Source organism: Tympanuchus pallidicinctus, unplaced genomic scaffold, assembly GCF_026119805.1.
Source record: "Tympanuchus pallidicinctus isolate F22 unplaced genomic scaffold, pur_lepc_1.0 scaffold29, whole genome shotgun sequence".
In the NCBI taxonomy this organism is placed as follows: Eukaryota; Metazoa; Chordata; class Aves; order Galliformes; family Phasianidae; genus Tympanuchus; species Tympanuchus pallidicinctus.
The window spans coordinates 927245-944559 of record NW_026294746.1 but is presented as its reverse complement, the minus strand read 5'-3'; the positions used below and the strand labels follow the sequence as shown (position 1 = coordinate 944559).

The window sequence follows — 17315 nt, the reverse complement described above, 5'->3', positions numbered from 1 at the left end:
TTTGTGGAAAGCCCGGATGGGGGTTGTTTAGCAGGGCTATTTATAGTGCAGCAAGAAGAAATAGAGGGGTTTATGCACATATTCTAGGGGACAAAATGGCTGTATTTGTAAGAGCAAGTCGGGTCTTGTTCAGCATTCCTCCAGTTAGTTACAGACTCCAAGAACCTTATGATAGATGCAGACAACAGGAGAACTTTCCTGCAGAAGGGTGATTGCGTTTAAGCCATTATACCTCGCACGCGTTTGGGTGAGGTGTGGATCCCAAGTTAAAACATGTCTCCTGATTCCTGAGTCGTGAGCCTTTCAGCCTGCAGCCTTCCCAGGAGCAGACACATCCCCAGCCTGCTGCTGTGACCAGCTCACACCACGCTGCCCACCAGGCTTCCCAGAGCTGCTCAGCAGCTGATGGCACAATCCCCACCGTGCAGGGGGACGGGTGCAGGTGAGAGCAGGGTGGGATGTCCCAGAGGGGATGCAAGCAGTGATGCACTGACACAGGAAAATATGCAGAAAAAGGAAAAACAAAACAATTGGCCTGATTTTCAGATGAAAGATGAAGGCTATTTTAGCCATGCTACTTTCGAGAATGCAACTTTGCGTAGGCAGTACCCACGGATGAAAGTGCTGCTGGTTCTTATTGGAAATATCTGATAATAATTGTTCAAAAAAGGAATAATGAAAAAAAATAAGGAAAGCAAGGTTTTGGCCCGGCACTTTGGAATAAGAGCCAGTAGGTGTATAAATGAGATGTATAAATGCTCTGTGACCTTATTTGCAGTGTGCTGCATCACAGCCGTGCACTTTGTAGTTTGAGGTTTTCCCCAAATTAAACTGACATCAGTGAAAGCCACTGAAAGCAAACACCCCAGCTGTGAAACGAATTACACAAACCACCATTCAGATCTGATTCTTCGTATTCGTGGAAGGGAACTCCTTCCAGAAATGGCACCCACATGTACATTTGTGATAAGTGAATGAGTGCAGAAAAAGTCTGATTTGGAGTAATGCCATCACAGTGGTTGCAATCTGCTAGCAAGCAAGGCAGGAGCTCTGGGGTTTGAGGTACTGACTGGCATTTGGGGCACGTTGTCAGTGTGCTGAGGCGAGCTGGTGGTCATGCTAACATGTAACAGTGTCTGCAAGGGCTGCACTGCTGCCTTCTGTTCTATTGCAACTACAGCTTTTTCTGTCTCTACTCTAAGGCTTTGAATTCTGCTTGAATTCTGCAGCTTTTCCAAGTGGAAAGAGCACTCTGCAAAACCAACATTTCCATAAAGATCTCTGGAGAGCTGCAGATGGGAGGCATTGCACCAGCCTGGGCTGCGCAGAGCAGATGCTGCATTGCATCCACGGCTGGCAACATCAGCAACTGCCACCAACTCAAGTGCTCAGTGCCACACGGGATGCAGAGCCCTGGCTGTGGGGTGCTCACCTGGGGATGCCAGGCTGCTGCTGTGCTTGAGCTGCTTTGTGGCAGGGATGATGTGGCGTTAGAGTGGAGGACAAAGCCTTCCTCCTTCTGTCTTCTGGATAGAAGACCTCTCCTCCACACTGGCCGCCAGCACCCTCAGTTCCAGGCTGAGCCCAGAAGCACAGGGTCAGTTGGTCAGTTCTCCGGTGACAGTTGTGGTTGGTACCCGTGGTACCTCTGCCCTGCGTGAGGTCTGGCCACAGGCTTGGCTGGCGTTATCAGTGCTGTGAGGTCTGGCACTGAGCAGTCCTTTACTGGAAATTGGTAACACTGATGAGGCTGGTGAGGTTCCAGGAATTTGCTGAGAACCAACCTGCTTCGCTTCAGGGAAGAAAAGAGCCTTCCTGTGGTCGTGTGTGCAGTGCCGTGGTCATCGCTGCCCCTCAATGCAGTAGGACTTTGCCCACATCTTAGCAAAGCTCAAAAAAACTCAGGTCTGTTCCCCCTACTTGCAAAAGAATTGTTTTGCATGTCAAATGTGCTAGAAACCTGGGGATCTTGGCATCGTGCTGCCTCCAGTGAGGGTGAAGTTGATAAAAGGGGACGACTTAAATGTATTGAGTTTATCCTTTACACAAGTGGTGACCTGTTTAAAAAACAAACCAACCCAGAACAACTATTTTGGTTGACTTTCCAGCACGCTGGCCCTTTAAGGAAGCTGTAACAGGACACCTGAAGTCCTGAAGAAGTGTAGCTGAGGTTTCCATGTCTCTAAACTGGCTGGTGTTTTCTTTTTTTCCCTCCTCCCCTTTTCCCTTCCTCCAGTCCCAGTTTAATTTGCTGAACAACAGCATGGATCAGAGCATCGGCAGCAGAGCAGCCTCCACCAGCCCTTACAGCTCCGAGCACACCTCCAATGTCCCAACGCATTCACCCTACTCGCAGCCCAGCTCTACCTTCGACGCCATGTCCCCAGCTCCTGTCATCCCCTCCAACACTGACTACCCAGGTCCCCACCACTTTGAGGTGACCTTCCAGCAATCCAGCACAGCCAAGTCAGCCACCTGGACAGTAAGTTGCATGTGTTCTTCAGTTCACTAGTGAGATGCTTGCTATTGTAGGCAGTGTTTTCAGCCAGGCTGCCACAGACACGTGTGTGCCTGGGTGCTGGTGGTGTTGGGATGCTCAGGGAATACTGGTGTGTGGCACTGCAGGATGTGTGGTTCTTGCACGGCCACCACTGGTGGGGGCTTTGCCTGCACAGGTGACCATGATAAGAAAAAGCAGGCAGAAACACCTAATGCTTACTTTTAAGGCTGTTTCTTATTGCTTGTTTGATCTTGTTTAGTTTAGTTTTTTTTTTCCAAATGGGTTAAACACAGTGATTTGAATATAATCTCTGCTGCAGAAATTCCATGGACTACATGTAAATGTCCCTGAAGATCACAAAGCTGGAAAAATGTGCAGGGAGAAGTGCTTGCCTTGTTCTCATGGTGCTTCCCAAAGCATTTTCCAGTGACTGCTGTCAGAGGTGATGCAGCAGGCGAGATGAACCGCTGCTCTGTTCTGTTGGGGCCATTCTTAGCTTTGCTTTAACTTCCTATTTTCACTTTTAATTCTCTTTTATGCTGTATCAGAAGAGTAATCTTACCTCTAGAAGCCACAACAAATTAACAGAGTACATATTTATTTACAAAGAAATGGCTACATGGCATCATGCATGCCATGTGGGCTCAGTACCTGGTACTCTGGGATACTGTTGGTCTTCTTGTGTGTCCACAGACAGACAGAGGAGTCCTCTGCTTAGAATTAACCTGAGCATTGTACAGCTGCTTTTCTTTTTGTGGGAAAAAGTCCTGAAGTCACAGGCTGGCTCCTGGATGTGTGTGACTGTATTTTTAACTCACATCACTTGTGGCTGTAGTCGAAGGCAGTTCTGCTGTGGAGGTTTCCCTGCTGCATGGTGGTCACCTCCAGTCCTCATCACTGCCATTTGAACGTTTCCAAGAGCTCTTTTCAGATACGCTTGTGGCTTTTCTTTTCCGTGGAAGAATGTTTGCAGAGCAGAGAGGCTGTGATGAGACAGGTGACACAAAGAGGGAGTAACAGGGTTTCCTCTGCTGCTGTCATTTGACATTATCACGGTACAAGCAGAGCTGTCCAGGAGTAATGTGTCAGCCCAAGGTGTGAGAATGACTTGTATTTTTGGAAGCTGATGTGCTTAATTGTTAAGAAAGTCCTTTCCATAGTAGACAGAAAGTGTCTTGGGATGCTTTTCTGCAGACAGAGCCCAGGACACGGCGGGCTTACAGCGCTGCGGTGCTGGCGTAGGAGCTGCACATGTGCTTTGTACTGAGGGCATAAGAGTCTGCAGCAGTGCCGTGGTCTGTCCGTGCTGCAGTTGCATGTGAGATGAGTTCTGCAGCAAAGTGCTGCCCTTCAGGCACTGTTTGCTCCTGGTGCTGCAGGGACAGTGACACCCAGGCAGGGTGAGGAGCCCTCATCCCTACTGTGAGGGCAGGCAGCACAGCACGGCGCCGTGCAGCTTCACGCTGACAGCTCGGCTCCCTGCAGCACAGCTCAAGCAAGCTGCTAGAGAGCTCACATTTAAATTGAGATCAATCCGTGGCCGGGGCTGAAAAGCACTTTCCCTGTGTCTGGTCCATCAGCTCCAGCCCTCACTGCTGACATGTGCTGACCGATGGTTGGGATGAGCACCGTGATGAGGTACAGCTTGCCTTCCTAGGAGAGGTTGGTCCGGCACTCTTTGTCGCCGTCTTTCCTTGCAAGATATTGCTAAGTGATGCATTTGTTAGGTTTTAACTAAACTGAAGGTCTTCTGGATAGGATGTGACTCTAGTCCACTCTTGCACATGTTAGGGGATAACTCACATCAGTTAAATGTAAAGCCGCATAGGAACTGCACAGGAAAACAGGCATTCCCGTGCCACAAAAACCACAGAGGCACACAGAGAAAGGAGCAGATGTGGCCACAGGTCCTGCTGAAACCTTTGGGGCAATGCCAGCCAGATAGGTAATGAGTCAAAGGAGGAGGCACACTCCTTGGTGTGATTTTGAAAAGTGAAGCATCTGAATGGAAGCCAAAGGCACAGCAGTGTGGTGTTTCTCGTCCCAGCTGTCCTGTTACAGAGGGAAGAGACAGGGAAGTGTCAGATGCTTGCTGCTGTCCCTGGCTGGACGTTACTGGGAGACAGCTGTGTGATGGTGTGGGCACATCTGTGGGGCAGGGTCAGGCTGGGTGCTGCAGGATACCCTTGGGCAGCACGGAAAACAGGATATGTTTGTGCACGTTTAGTATGGAGAGCACCTATTAAAAATACATTCTGTGCTCACCTTTAATTAGCAGTAAGGAAAGACCCTTCCTTTATCCCAGCTGCATGTTGCAGCTGCACGGAGTAAATCACAAAAAGCCACAAAGGTGGCTGGTTGTCCCCAGAACAGCAAAGGAGGGAGCAGCAGGAAGCCCCCAGAGCCCATCCCACACGGTGAGCACGCCATGCTGGCATCTCTTGTGAGCTGCAGTGTTCTTGGTGGGGATGACATGTCCTGCTGCTGACTGCATCCCAGGCCACAAGTGCCCCATCACTTCTGGGGCAGGCTGCTGCTGTTTCTGGAGGAGAGATTCAGGCATGTCCCAGTTCAGCTGCTGAAGCTGCACTGGGCATCACCCACACAGTGCTGCCTCCTGCTCAGAGCCTTCTTGCAAGCACAGGTTGCTCCGCAGACAAGGAGTACTGGTTCTATTCACTGGGAGACAGCAAGCATACAGTCCAGCTCCTGCTATTGCAGAGCAGTGGTAAGGAACCAGGGATCTTTCTTGACTAACTAAACTGAGCCCTGATTATCTCAGCATCACCACGTGCTGTCTGCAGCCCTGTAGCTGTTGTGTCTTTCTGCTGGGAGCTGCACTAGTCAGGAAGGGGTTGCTTTGATTCTCAAGCTGTTGCATTAAGATCTCCTTTGGATACTGGAGCAGCCGTGCCACATCAGTTCTGAGCAAACCCTTCTAACCCAGCACCTTGGGGAAGTGGCCAGACTCAGGGCACTCTTGGCCAATATGCTGTGGCAGCCTCCCATGCTGCAGAGAATGCAAGCCACCAGCCAGCACCAGGAGCTGACATTTCAGAGCACCAGACCAGGCTTCGCTGCACCACTGCTGAGCCTCACAGAGAACAGGAGTGTGCCAACAGCACCTTGCATCTTGGAGAATGTGGGTAATGGTTTGAGACAGCCACCATCAAAGGACTTCTAAAGGGCTGCAGACTGCCCAGCTCCCCGAGGTGCTGCCTGCACAATGAGTGGTCCTGCAGAAGTGACAGATTTACAGATTTGCTCCCACTTCTGTCCCATCCATGCAGCAGCCTGGAAGACGAGGCTGCTTGCTTCCTTCCTCCCTCTCAAAGTCTGCATTAAAATTAGGCTGTTTGAAAATCTGTCCTGGCTGAAGGATGAAATTAATTCAGCAAAACATCACATATTATATACTGTCCATCAGGCAACATACAAATAATGATGTACATACGCAGCATGGTTCTTTGCATGAATTAAGAACACGAATCTGGAAGTGTGCAAATAATAATGGGAGAACTGTTAGGAAATACAGGCACTTGTCAAAGAAAGCTAAAAGTTGTGAGCAGTGGAGGACAGTGGCATCTGATGGCTCAGTAATGGTCCAGTCTTTGCTGAGAGAAGCTAAATCAATGATCTGGGTGTGCTAAAGGACGTGCCTGGTGTATTCCTGCAGTTGAAAGGAAACAACTGTAAAATGTACTTCTTATTTCATCAGTAGCTTTTGAGTATTTTAAGATTCACTGCACCAAGTGCACTAAGCAAGTTGCAAGCACTGACCATGAATTCCCCTGCATGGCTTCGTCCTCCATCATTTCAGAGCTGAGCGGTGCCCTCCGCTGTGAACGCAAGCCTTTGGTGGATCAGCAGCTCCATCAGCCTCTCAATTTGGGGCTGAATCACCAAGACTCCAAGCAACAAAGAACTGGCCGTGCTCAGGCAGTGCCAAACAAATAGTTCAGTACAGGTAGTCTTGTCAAGTGATTTGATGAAGTTTTTTGATACATAGCACGTAGCCTAACAGACTTTTTGAAGGCTTTTGCCTCTGAAAGATATTCTCTGGGAAACTCAGTGTTGTCCGTTCTCAGCAATGATAAGTCAGCTGGAAAACAAACTGTAGCAGGAATTCATATCCCGTATTGCAGGGTTCCACGGAACCCTACCACGTGGTTACCCATGGGTTTCGAAATACATACATTAAAGTTGATTAAGTTTGCATCTCAAGCAAATGATGATAAACAATCTTTTAATAACGCGAGGTGAGACATTAACCGAGTGAATGAGGCTCCCCATTTAGGAAAGGAGGCTCCTGCAGGCGTTGGGCTCATGGCTGGGGAACCATGAGGACATGAGTGCTCAGCACAACGGTGTCACTGTGGCTGGGGGAGCTGGGCTGCCTTCACAGACAGCGCTGCCCAGACCACTGCCGTGCTGTGTGTGCAGCTCTCATGTCCACACTTCAAAAGGTTGTTGACAAAATAGAAAGGGGTTGGGAGGGAGATCCAAAGAAGATGAAAGATTTGGAGCAGATGCCTTGTAGAGAGATACCAAAGAAATGCATGGCATTAAAGGTCTCCTAGAGAAGAGTAAGGGTGGCTTGATCACAGTCTGCAAGTACCTGCATAGGAGATGGTTTCTGATAGCAGACAGCTCTTTAATCTAATAGAAAAAGACATAATGAGATCCAGTGCTTGGAAGATGAAGCCAGGCAAATTCAGACTAGAAACACAGTGTAAATTTTTTTTTTTAAACAGTGAGGATAATTAACCATAGGAACAATTTACCAAGGAATGTGGTGGATTCTCCAACTCCTGAAGTATTTAAGTTAAGATTCTACCTATCCTTTTAAAGATAAGCTGTACTTCAAGCAGGTACCATTGGCTCAATCCAGGACAAGAAGGTGGGGGTCTTAGACTTAGCAGTGTAGAAAATCTAAGATCAAAATCTGTTCTTTCCAGCCTTCAAGCGGTGAATTTATAAACTTATGAAATGAACAGGTGGAGAGAGATGAAGACTTTGTGCACAGATTTGGGGCCCACATTTGCCAGAAACAGCTCTGTTCTTGCAGAAAGATGCCAGGCAGCAAATGGGTGGCAAGGTCCTGACTCCCCAGGCTGCCTCTGTCCACAGCATCAAGCTCAGCTTTTGAAAATCACAGCCAACTCTGACCCAAAGTTGCTGTGCTAGTCTTTTCTGTAGGAAGCCTTCATTTTAATTTTTTAATGGCCTTCTTATTAGCAGACAGCAATGAACAGATGCTGAAAATAAGGTTTTCCCTGCATGCTCAAAGCCCCCCTCCAGCAGGCTGTGCTGATGGGGCTGAGAGGAGGACGGAGCCGCAGCCGTGCAAGACGGGGCACGCCAGCAGCCTGCCTGTTTGTTGGAAGCTATCAGGACTCTCAGTTCCCTGGAGCTGCCCATACATGCAAGAGCCGTGAGCAGATCTTGGCTGTTTCTCGCAGGCAGCCCCTCACCACGCCGGCCAGCTGGTAACTGATAGATAATTAGTATTTTTCTCAAGTTGGGTTTGAGGTGGATGAGCGCTCCCTCCTCTCCAAAACACTGCAGTGTGCACCAAAGCCTGCAGACGCGTTAATGGGGTCTTTGGCCCCCCGTGGCCTGGCTGGAAAGGGGCAGCTGTCTGCTTCTCCACCCAGCCCTGGGAGGCAGCTGGGGTCTCATCCCAATGAGGAAACCCCTCACCAGCTCATGTGCAGCATCAAGCTTGCTGTTTCGGTGCACAGCCAGTGACGGCAGGTCTCTGTGGCTGGAGAGGGTCAGAGCCAAGGTGAGGGTCTGCTGCGAGAGCAGGTGGAATCAGGCAGTTACTCAAAGCAAACCACTGGGGTTTAATTAGACCCAAGTCTGGTTGCTCCATAAATATTGCAGTTGGAGCTTTGGTGCAGGGAAACTGGGGGAGCTGAAAGGGTTACTTTGAAGGCAGCTGAAAGGGAAGGATGGAAATAATTGGGGTTACTGGAGGTAAATTCTCCTTGATACCTGAAGTAAGTTGAAATAGAGAGGCGGTTATAAAGAGGACGGGAAAGTCTTCAGGAGCATCTATAGAAAATGCTTCAATCTCTCTGGTGGCTTACTATGTTTTACAGAGGTATCTGTCCAACAGCAGTGGCCTGAAAATGAGCAAATGAACATGGCTCAGTAAGCTCTACATCTGAGCCATAAACACTTTTGTTTTTATCTGAGTAGCTGGGCAAAAGAGCATGGATATTTTGGCATGCCAGAAATAGGAAAGCAACCTCAGCATCAGCCTGCTCCAAAGCTCATTGAAACCAGCCTACTGGAGGCTTTCCATGAGCTTTTGCAGGGCGTGGATGAGGCTCCAGCAGCTCCAGACACAATGGAATTAAGAAAAAAGGCAAAGGAATCTGGTGTGTGATGTTCCAACACGACCCACTATCAGCTCCGCTATCTTGAACGTGTATGGTATGCACAGGTCAAGGAAACGACTTGCTGGCAACTGCCTCACCAGCGGGAAGGTGAGATGGGACATGCCAGGAAGCCAAACTGCTGTGGGGAAGTGGTGCCAGGCTAGAGGACACCTCAAGGTGCCTCTCTGCACCATACTCACGTGGCAGCCCTAAGACATCACTGGTGGTCCAGCATTTGTGAGTATGGGACTGAGGATGTCTGCTAAGTCCCTGTGCTGTGGTGGCCAGAGACTCTTGCTGGGGCTCCACCAGGCTTCTGGAGAAAAGCCCGTGTCCCAGGCAGGTCCTGGTCATTGCAGGGTGAGGACCTGGGTGCTGGTGCATCTCTTGCAGCCATTCCATCGTGCTGTGCCAAGCCCACGTGCACCAGGCACAGGTGGATGCCTTCCTGTTCAGCACAAGTGATGCACAACCTCAGCTCGTAGTAAGCGAGCAGCAAAGAAAACGTTAGGAGGAATTTCTAACTCAGTAAGAAGTCGTACAGGCCGGTGATTAAAAAATGGTTATTAAAAAAAATTAGAAAGAAAAACCAAGATCTGCAGTCTGCATGTCTTCCAGGATCTGTCGTAACAGATTCGTCCGAGCCGGTTAACGGTATTTGCGGTTTGCAAGATGCTACATGTCTGGGTAAGATGACAGACACATTATTATCACCTCTCCACTGCGATCTGTCCAAACCTGTCCCAGGATGCAGCTCCGCAGCTGCTTGCTGGGGAGTGCAAGGAAATTAGCAGCCGGAGGCAGCACTTTTCTTCTCTCTCCCTTGCCAGGCTAGTGGCTTTATTGGGATCCATTGACTGCAGTCCTGGACACGTCTTGAGTAAAGCTAATGAGGAGAGTGGAATGTAAAAGAGGAGGAGGAGGAGGCTGGTTGGGAGAAGGGGGGAGGATTTGTGGAAAAAGTAATTGTTGAGCAAATCATTTCCTTCAAGAGAGAAAGAAGGACTTGGCTGCAGCCCTCCTGAAGCAGGCAAGTCTAGACGCTTCGGTGTCAACAGTTGAAGATAAATAAGATTTTATCAGCTCCAAATCTGTTGGGACACATCCTTCTAGCGGTTCTGCTGCCCAGAGTGGAGCAGGGACAGATGGACTTTGCTGGCAGGTCTCTGTGCTGAAGATCCAGGTTGTTTTTCGAGCAAAGATCTTAGCATACGTGAGGAAAGCCCACCTCTCCTGTGTCTCCCTTCCTGCACAATAGCTGCAGGGCTGATTGGGGCAGGAATTTCTTCCAGAGCAGCTTGGATGTGTGCACAGGGTGAACAGCAGCATTCTTAAGCTTAACTTCAGTTTCACTGTGTCACATCTGCAGCTGCATGAGTCTCCATGAATTTCTGTGGAGTATTAGGTCACTTGAACCTTGTAATGCACAAAACATTTCCTTGGTCGCAGTGGCTGCAGTAGTAAGATAACACTTAGAAAGGAGAAATTTGGCTTTTTCTTTCAGTCTTACTGCTCTGGACTTGTGCTACAAGACATTACAGGAGCAGAGAAGCAGCAGCAGCAAAAGAGGTGTCATTGTATTTTCCCTGCAGCAAATAGAGGTGTGCTTACATTGAGAGCCACATGCCTGTAAGAGAGAAAAAACAAGAGAACAAGAATAGGTGCTCTGCAAGTTTATGTAAGCTTAGGGTGGTTGCTCAGTTATACTGCTGCTGTTTATGCTGTACAATCATCCACAAGCCACAGCGACGTGAACCTGTTGTGCTCTGCAAACACAGTAACAGGCTGTCTGACTTCCTCCTACAATCAGACATGACTTGAAGAATACGAAGGGCTTCACTAACAGCCTAAAGCCCAGAACAGGGATTGGAGGTAAGGGAAGGAGATGCCTAGAGATAGAACAAATTCAGACTTTTGTGTAGCTGTGAAAGAAACGCTAGGATTGAGATCTTTCAGCGCTGCCACACCAGCACCAGAGATGCTGGGCAATGTGTTCAATGTGTGCTGCTGGGGCATCAGCCCCTCTCCGCTCCCCCTCTCGGCCCCGTCCATGCTTGCTCCCAATTTACCAGGGACAGTCTGCTGGCCGGCAGCCTAGCTCTCCTGCAGCACGCTCCCAAACCTGCAGGAGCCACAGCTGCCACCAGCTTGTAGAAACTGCACACAAACAGGAATGGCATGGATGGACAGCCTGAGGCCTGCCCTCAAGCCGTATGGCAGCGACACAGCCGTGGCAAAAAGATGAGGCGACTGCACCGCTCCTTGAGATGAACACTGCTGTGTTGTTCTGGGGTTCTGATTTTTCACCTGGCAAATCTCCTGTTTTGCACTTGAGGAAGGCACAGTGCCTTGGTGCACTCTGTAAGCCAGGTGCGTGCACTTCAACTGCACCTCAGGAAGCATCAATAACTGAAAGCACAATTTTGCCCAGCTGTTGATGACCATGGAGGAGCAGAGCACCTGCATGGCACTCTACTGGGATTCTCAAAGCACGCATTTTACTGTCCCTTATGTGTACACTGCTTTTCTTGGCTGAGAACACGGCTAGGCACATAAGAGTCTCCATGGATTCTGCAAATGCACTGAAATATAATGCTCACTCCCAAAGAGAGCATGAACAAGCAGGGTTTCCAAGACCAGGACAGCTTTGCTCTGGCAGTGACTGCAGCAGGGCGCACAGGGAGCCAGGCGCTGCTGATCCAGCACCATGAGCACAGTCTCACAGGATGCAACCCTGATCCTTCTTGCCCAGAGTTATCAGTGTGGAGTTCCTTAAAAGAATAGTTTGTTATTGTTGAAGGATCTTTGAAGGCAATGCTGGAGCTGTTAAGACATGATAAGGTTATCAGCAGAGGCATGCCTGTGTTGAGCAGCAGCGTTTCTCCCTGCGGGGCAATCGCTGTGCTATTTAACAGAGATTTATCCATGTCATAACATGGTATAATGAGAGAATTTGTTACCAAAGAGCTTGCCGTAATGCACCTCTACTCTTCCAGAGCAGTTTTATTTCCCAGGCGTGTTGAGGGCTGCCCGGGAATGTCTACATGAAAGGATCCTTTGACAGGAGTTGTCAGTGTTTTAACACCTGGCAAGGAAGAGCCCCCTCCACATAACCCTTGTTTTGCCACATTGTCTCCCCAAAACAAGAGCATTAAGTCCCCATTGCACCCATGCAAGCAGGTTGTATGGGCTCAAGCCTTGCTCCAGTGCTGCTCTCTCTTCCCATTGCTAGAAAGGCATTGCACCCCTACCGTATGTAAAGGACCAGCTAAAAGGTGACACCATGACATGCCCCAACGTCCTACCAGCAGCCTTGCACTCAAGTTATTTGCTTGCTGCAGAGCCCTCAGCTTTAGAAGTAAGCCCTCTGCCCACGAGAGAGCAGAGATGCTTTCTCACTGCGTGGTATTAGGAGCAAAGACTCAGTGGCCATTGCACACCTGTATTTTGGTGGCTTAGGACAAGCATTAACATCCTCACAAACATTCAGCACGGTGGTATTTTTTTGGCATAAAGCACGTGTTGTGGGAATGAGATAAAATGCTTTGAACAGAAGCATGCCCTGCATGCAGGGACTAGCTGAGCTCTGTGCAGCAGGGGTGGGCTCGTGTATAGCAAACAAATTCTTTGTTAGAAAACAGCATGGCAAGGTGGAAGGGAACTGCATCTCCTCACACATGTGCCCTGGACAGCAGTTAGTAGAAGGTGAGGGACAGGCCCTCCTGCCCAGCTGTTTGGGGCAACTTCCCAGTCCCAAACCACTCAGAGAAGTGCAGGGCAAGCACCTGCAGACCCAAGAAAACTCACATGTCAGCCCATCTTCACATGCTGCTACCCTTAGGGCCTAGAGCCCAGCACTGTGTTTGTTCATCTTCCTCCAGCACAAGAAGGGACTCCGCTACCTTAGGGATGTTTTATCTTGCAATCACAGCACTCCCCTGTTCTCCCTCTTGCTCCATCCTCAGCTGCACCATAGGAGCAGCAGGATTCTACCCCAACCTGTATGGGCTCAGCATCACAACTCAGTGCACCTGAGCTGGGAGGGGGTTTGGAGGAGCACGTAACTCGTTCCTGGCTGGGTCAGTGCTGGGTGCACACTGGGGCCAAACACAGCTGTGCTGAGTGGAGACAGTTGTTTCTGCAAGTGAAGTTTGCCTCTTGCTCATGACCAAGCAGACCCTGTTGTATCTGCACAAGGAGCATTTCAGTGGTCGCAGCATCTTCTGTCAGCATTCCGCTCTGAGTGTGATTTCCAGCTGCTGCCCGGCATCACGCAGTGCCTGTCCTGTCAGAGTGCTGTCCCCAGCCTCCCTGATCCATCTCCATTGTGACCTTCTGCTAGGACTGCAAGTGTCTGTGAAGAATCGAGTCATGGTCAGGATAAACCCCATTCCACACCACACTTACTAGACATAATTAATGTCTGACATCTTGCCTAATTAGCTGTAATTCTATTACACAGCATGAAGCACGGATTCCTTCTCCCTCCGTGCCAGCTGGGAAACCCTCCCTAGAAGGTCCCATGCTGCATCCAGTAGTTGGTGTGATCTGGTTTGTGTGGGCATTGTTGTGCAGGTGAACTTGGTCACATTTCAGCACTGCTAGGGAGAAACAAGCACTGAGCCTTGGGGTAAGAAGTTACTGCAGAACAGCACACAGTGTCCCCTACGTGCACGTGCAATAGCAGTTTGCAGGGCAGCTCTCTCTTGTGCAGCTTCACAAAGCATGTGCATCAGCACAGCCAGCACACGGGGAATCCTGCGCTGGCACAGCACCCCCGGAGCGGTTACAGTACAATAGGCAGCAATTGGTTTTATAACGAGTCATTATTTTAATATGCTGCTTTGCTGCCATGTTGGCATCTCCCTGGGAGCATTCAGGAGGCAGAAGGTGGGTGGATCAGAGGAGCTGCGGGAAAGCAGGCGCCTGCCTGAGCGTGGTGTGAGAGCCACAGTGCTCAGCCCTCCACGTGCACACAGCATCCCTCGGGCACAGGGCAGCGGGCACCCAGCGCTCCTTGCTGCCCTCGCTGCATGCTGAGCTGCATGTCCACGTTTTCCATTTGCTCCTCGTGAGCTGTGCTAACGCTGGTCTCTCTTCTATTCCAGTACTCCCCACTGCTGAAGAAGCTCTACTGTCAGATTGCCAAGACATGTCCCATCCAGATCAAGGTGACCAGCCCACCGCCGCCGGGCACCATCATCCGGGCCATGCCTGTCTACAAGAAGGCCGAGCACGTGACAGAAGTGGTGAAACGCTGCCCCAACCATGAGCTGGGGCGTGACTTTAACGATGGTGAGTGCTGTTGTCACCCCTACAGGGCACAGCCCCAGCTGTAAAACGTGGCTGGGAAGAGCTGGTGGGACAGGAGCTGCTGCCCTGTGCAGGATGAAGCTCCAGGTCCTAACCACAGGCACTTGACTTACAGGCCAGTCAGCCCCAGCCAGCCACCTCATCAGGGTGGAAGGCAACAACCTCTCCCAGTACGTGGACGACCCTGTGACAGGACGGCAGAGTGTGATGGTGCCCTACGAGCCCCCACAGGTACCCTGCTGCATTGGGGGTGGTGGGGAACAGAACCAGCTCTTGTCCCAGTGTGGAGGAGTGAACCCGCTGGTGACATCTGCTTTGTTGGAGGAAGATTTGAGTCCTGGCTGGAGTCGGGTGGCACATCTGAGCCCTTGTGTGCCTGCTCTGAGCACCCCATTCCTGGGTGGTGGGGAACGGAAGGCCTGAGCCTCCCCCTCAGAGATCCCACAGCCTTGCAGCGTCCCATTCCCCCACCTAGGACCGTCCCCATCACTGCAGGGCCTCATGTCACCACTCTTTCCCTTCTCAGTGCTCCTTCTGCTTGACCTGCAAAGGCACTCAAGGCACAGCCCTGCCCAAAGGGATGCCCTCACTCTTTGCTCACTGTCTGCTCCCCTCTCCTGGGCAGGTGGGGACCGAGTTCACCACTATCCTGTACAACTTCATGTGCAACAGCAGCTGTGTGGGAGGAATGAACAGGAGACCCATCCTCATTATCATCACGCTGGAGACGAGAGAGTAAGTGGCTGCTGGAGCACCATTCTTGCCTTTGTGGAAAGGCTGCTTCCTGCTGGCTAGGAAGAGGGCAGGGGAGGTACAGCAGACCCACTGCAGTGCTGGCTTCTTCCCACACAGCTGAAGCCTTCCTCAGCCCCAGCAGCTCCTCCTCCCACAGGAGACTGCTCCTGCTCAGGCTGTTCGCAGGGGAGCTCCGCACACCCGGGGATCTGAGCCAGGCCATAACATGCTGGGCTGAGCCCAGGTGAACATCCCAGGCAGAAACAAATTCACCAATTCCTCTCTCCTCCCAGCGGCCAAGTCCTAGGAAGGCGATCATTTGAGGGACGGATCTGTGCCTGTCCTGGCAGGGACCGGAAAGCTGATGAAGACCATTACCGAGAGCAGCAAGCCCTGAATGAGAACGCAGCTAAAAATGGCAACGCCAACAAACGCAGTGAGTCTGCTCTCCAGGAGAGGGAGGGTGCCTCAGAGCACTGCTTTGTCACAGTCTTCAGCTCCTAGCCTGCATTGTTCCTCGAAACCCTTCTGCCTCAGCACCTTTCCCATTGCAACCAAAATCACTGTGCTCCAGAAGTTGAGGCTTAAACCCACACCAGGGCATGATGCTTTGACCTTTCTCCTCTGAATCTCAGAAGTAGGATCTCCTCTCTTTTTGCCCCAGAGTGCAGTGATACTAGCATAGGGCCTTTCTGTCCAGATGTACTCATTATTATTGTTTTTGAAGGAACATCATCAAGGACATAATACAGTTAAGCAGCAAGCATTGTGCATGATGTGAGCTAAAATACTTCAGGAAGCCAAGGTGTTACCAGATGTGTCCTGTTCTCCCAAGGACAGCAGGGCACGGGAGAATGGAAATGAGAGAAAAAATGAAATTTTCTTAAAAAACACACACACAGAATTCCTAGAGCCATAATTCCTAAGTGACAGCACACATTTGGGATTTGTCAAGCTAATTCTCCTAGAGGTAGCTATTTCCCTCTTTTCAGTAAAGGCTTGCACAGCACGCTGCTCCTGCGTGCCCAGAGGACACAGCTGTTCCCGCTGCCTGATTTGACTTTCATCTTCTGCTAACATTTTTCCCCTTCTCTCCTTTCCAGCATTCAAACAGAGCCCTCAGGCCATCCCAGCACTGGGGCCAGGCGTTAAGAAACGGAGACACGGGGAGGAGGAGATGTATTATGTGCCTGTAAGTGTCAGTGAGCCACGCTGCTCAGCAGTGGCAAGGGAAACTCTTGGGGATGTGCTCTCAGGAAGGATGGCTTTGTGTGGCTGCGGGTAGAAAAAAAGGGCCACGGTGAGAGCTGGGCTTGTTCCATCCTCCAGGTTCGAGGCAGGGAGAACTTCGAGATCCTGATGAAGATAAAGGAGAGCCTGGAGCTGGTGGAGCTGGTCCCACAGCAGCTGGTTGACTCCTATCGGCAGCAACAGCAGCAGCTCCTGCAGAGGCAGTAAGTGCCATCCCAGTGTCCCTGAGTGCCCACTGCAGCTCTGCAAACTGACAGCACTGCTGCAACTGCTATTTTTTACAGCAAGCATAAACTACAGCTCTGGATATGAACCTTCCTAAGGGGCCTGCACTGCAGTGAGTTCTCCATCTGCAGGGACTTTTCACAGACACATGTAGCTGTCGCCTGACATAAATGCAGCCCAGCCAATTCTGCACCAGTGCAATTTGTCTTGGGCTGCTCTCAGTGCAATCCGGCCTTCCTCAGTGCTACCTGAAACCTCAGCACAAAGATCCTGAGCAGGCAGACAGGAGGTCTGGGGTTGCCAGCTGGCTCCACATCCTCCTGCTGGATGCTCATCGCTTGCCTTCTCTTTCCTGAGCAGAAATCAGCTGCAGACACCTTCCTCCTACGGCCCTGTCCTCTCACCTATGAATAAAGTCCACGGAGGAGGAATCAACAAGCTGCCCTCTGTCAACCAGCTGGTTGGGCAGCCAGCACAGCACAGCTCTGGCTCAGCATCAAGCCTGGGGCCAATGGGTAAGGCTCCCACTGCAGCAGAGTGCAGAACCGTGGTCCCAGCTGGTGGGAGCCCACCCTGCCCAGCAGGGCCCCCAGTGAGGGACAGGGGTTGTTGTGTCTTGGTTCTGTCTGACTGATCTACCTGTCGTGTTGGCATGGCTGCTGCCTAGGACCTGGAATGCTGAACAGCCACCCCATGCAACCCAATGGGGAAATGAACGGGGGCCACTCGTCCCAGTCCATGGTCTCAGGATCACATTGCACCCCTCCTCCGCCCTACAACCCCGATCCCAGCCTAGTCAGGTAGGGAGGGCAGCAGGTGCCCTTTTTGTGTTGTCCTCTGATGTTTCTTGCTGTTGTCCCTTACTCTAACCTTCAGATCTGTGTAGCAACTGGTCAACTGGC

General features: G+C 50.7%; 1 protein-coding gene across 4 annotated transcripts in view; it reads left to right on the top strand.

Moving 5' to 3' along the window:
* TP73 (tumor protein p73) overlaps positions 1-17315 on the top strand; it is a 31232-nt gene that overhangs the window by 9715 nt on the left and 4202 nt on the right. For 3 of the 4 annotated variants that reach the window (XM_052691982.1, XM_052691981.1, XM_052691984.1), the window contains exons 4-12: positions 2237-2482; positions 13998-14184; positions 14318-14433; positions 14828-14937; positions 15231-15373; positions 16041-16129; positions 16267-16391; positions 16774-16928; positions 17081-17213. In XM_052691982.1, coding sequence (XP_052547942.1) covers positions 2237-2482; positions 13998-14184; positions 14318-14433; positions 14828-14937; positions 15231-15373; positions 16041-16129; positions 16267-16391; positions 16774-16928; positions 17081-17213 — 1304 coding nt within the window. The remainder of the gene's footprint in view (positions 1-2236; positions 2483-13997; positions 14185-14317; positions 14434-14827; positions 14938-15230; positions 15374-16040; positions 16130-16266; positions 16392-16773; positions 16929-17080; positions 17214-17315) is intronic. The other variant, XM_052691983.1, reaches the window with a different exon arrangement.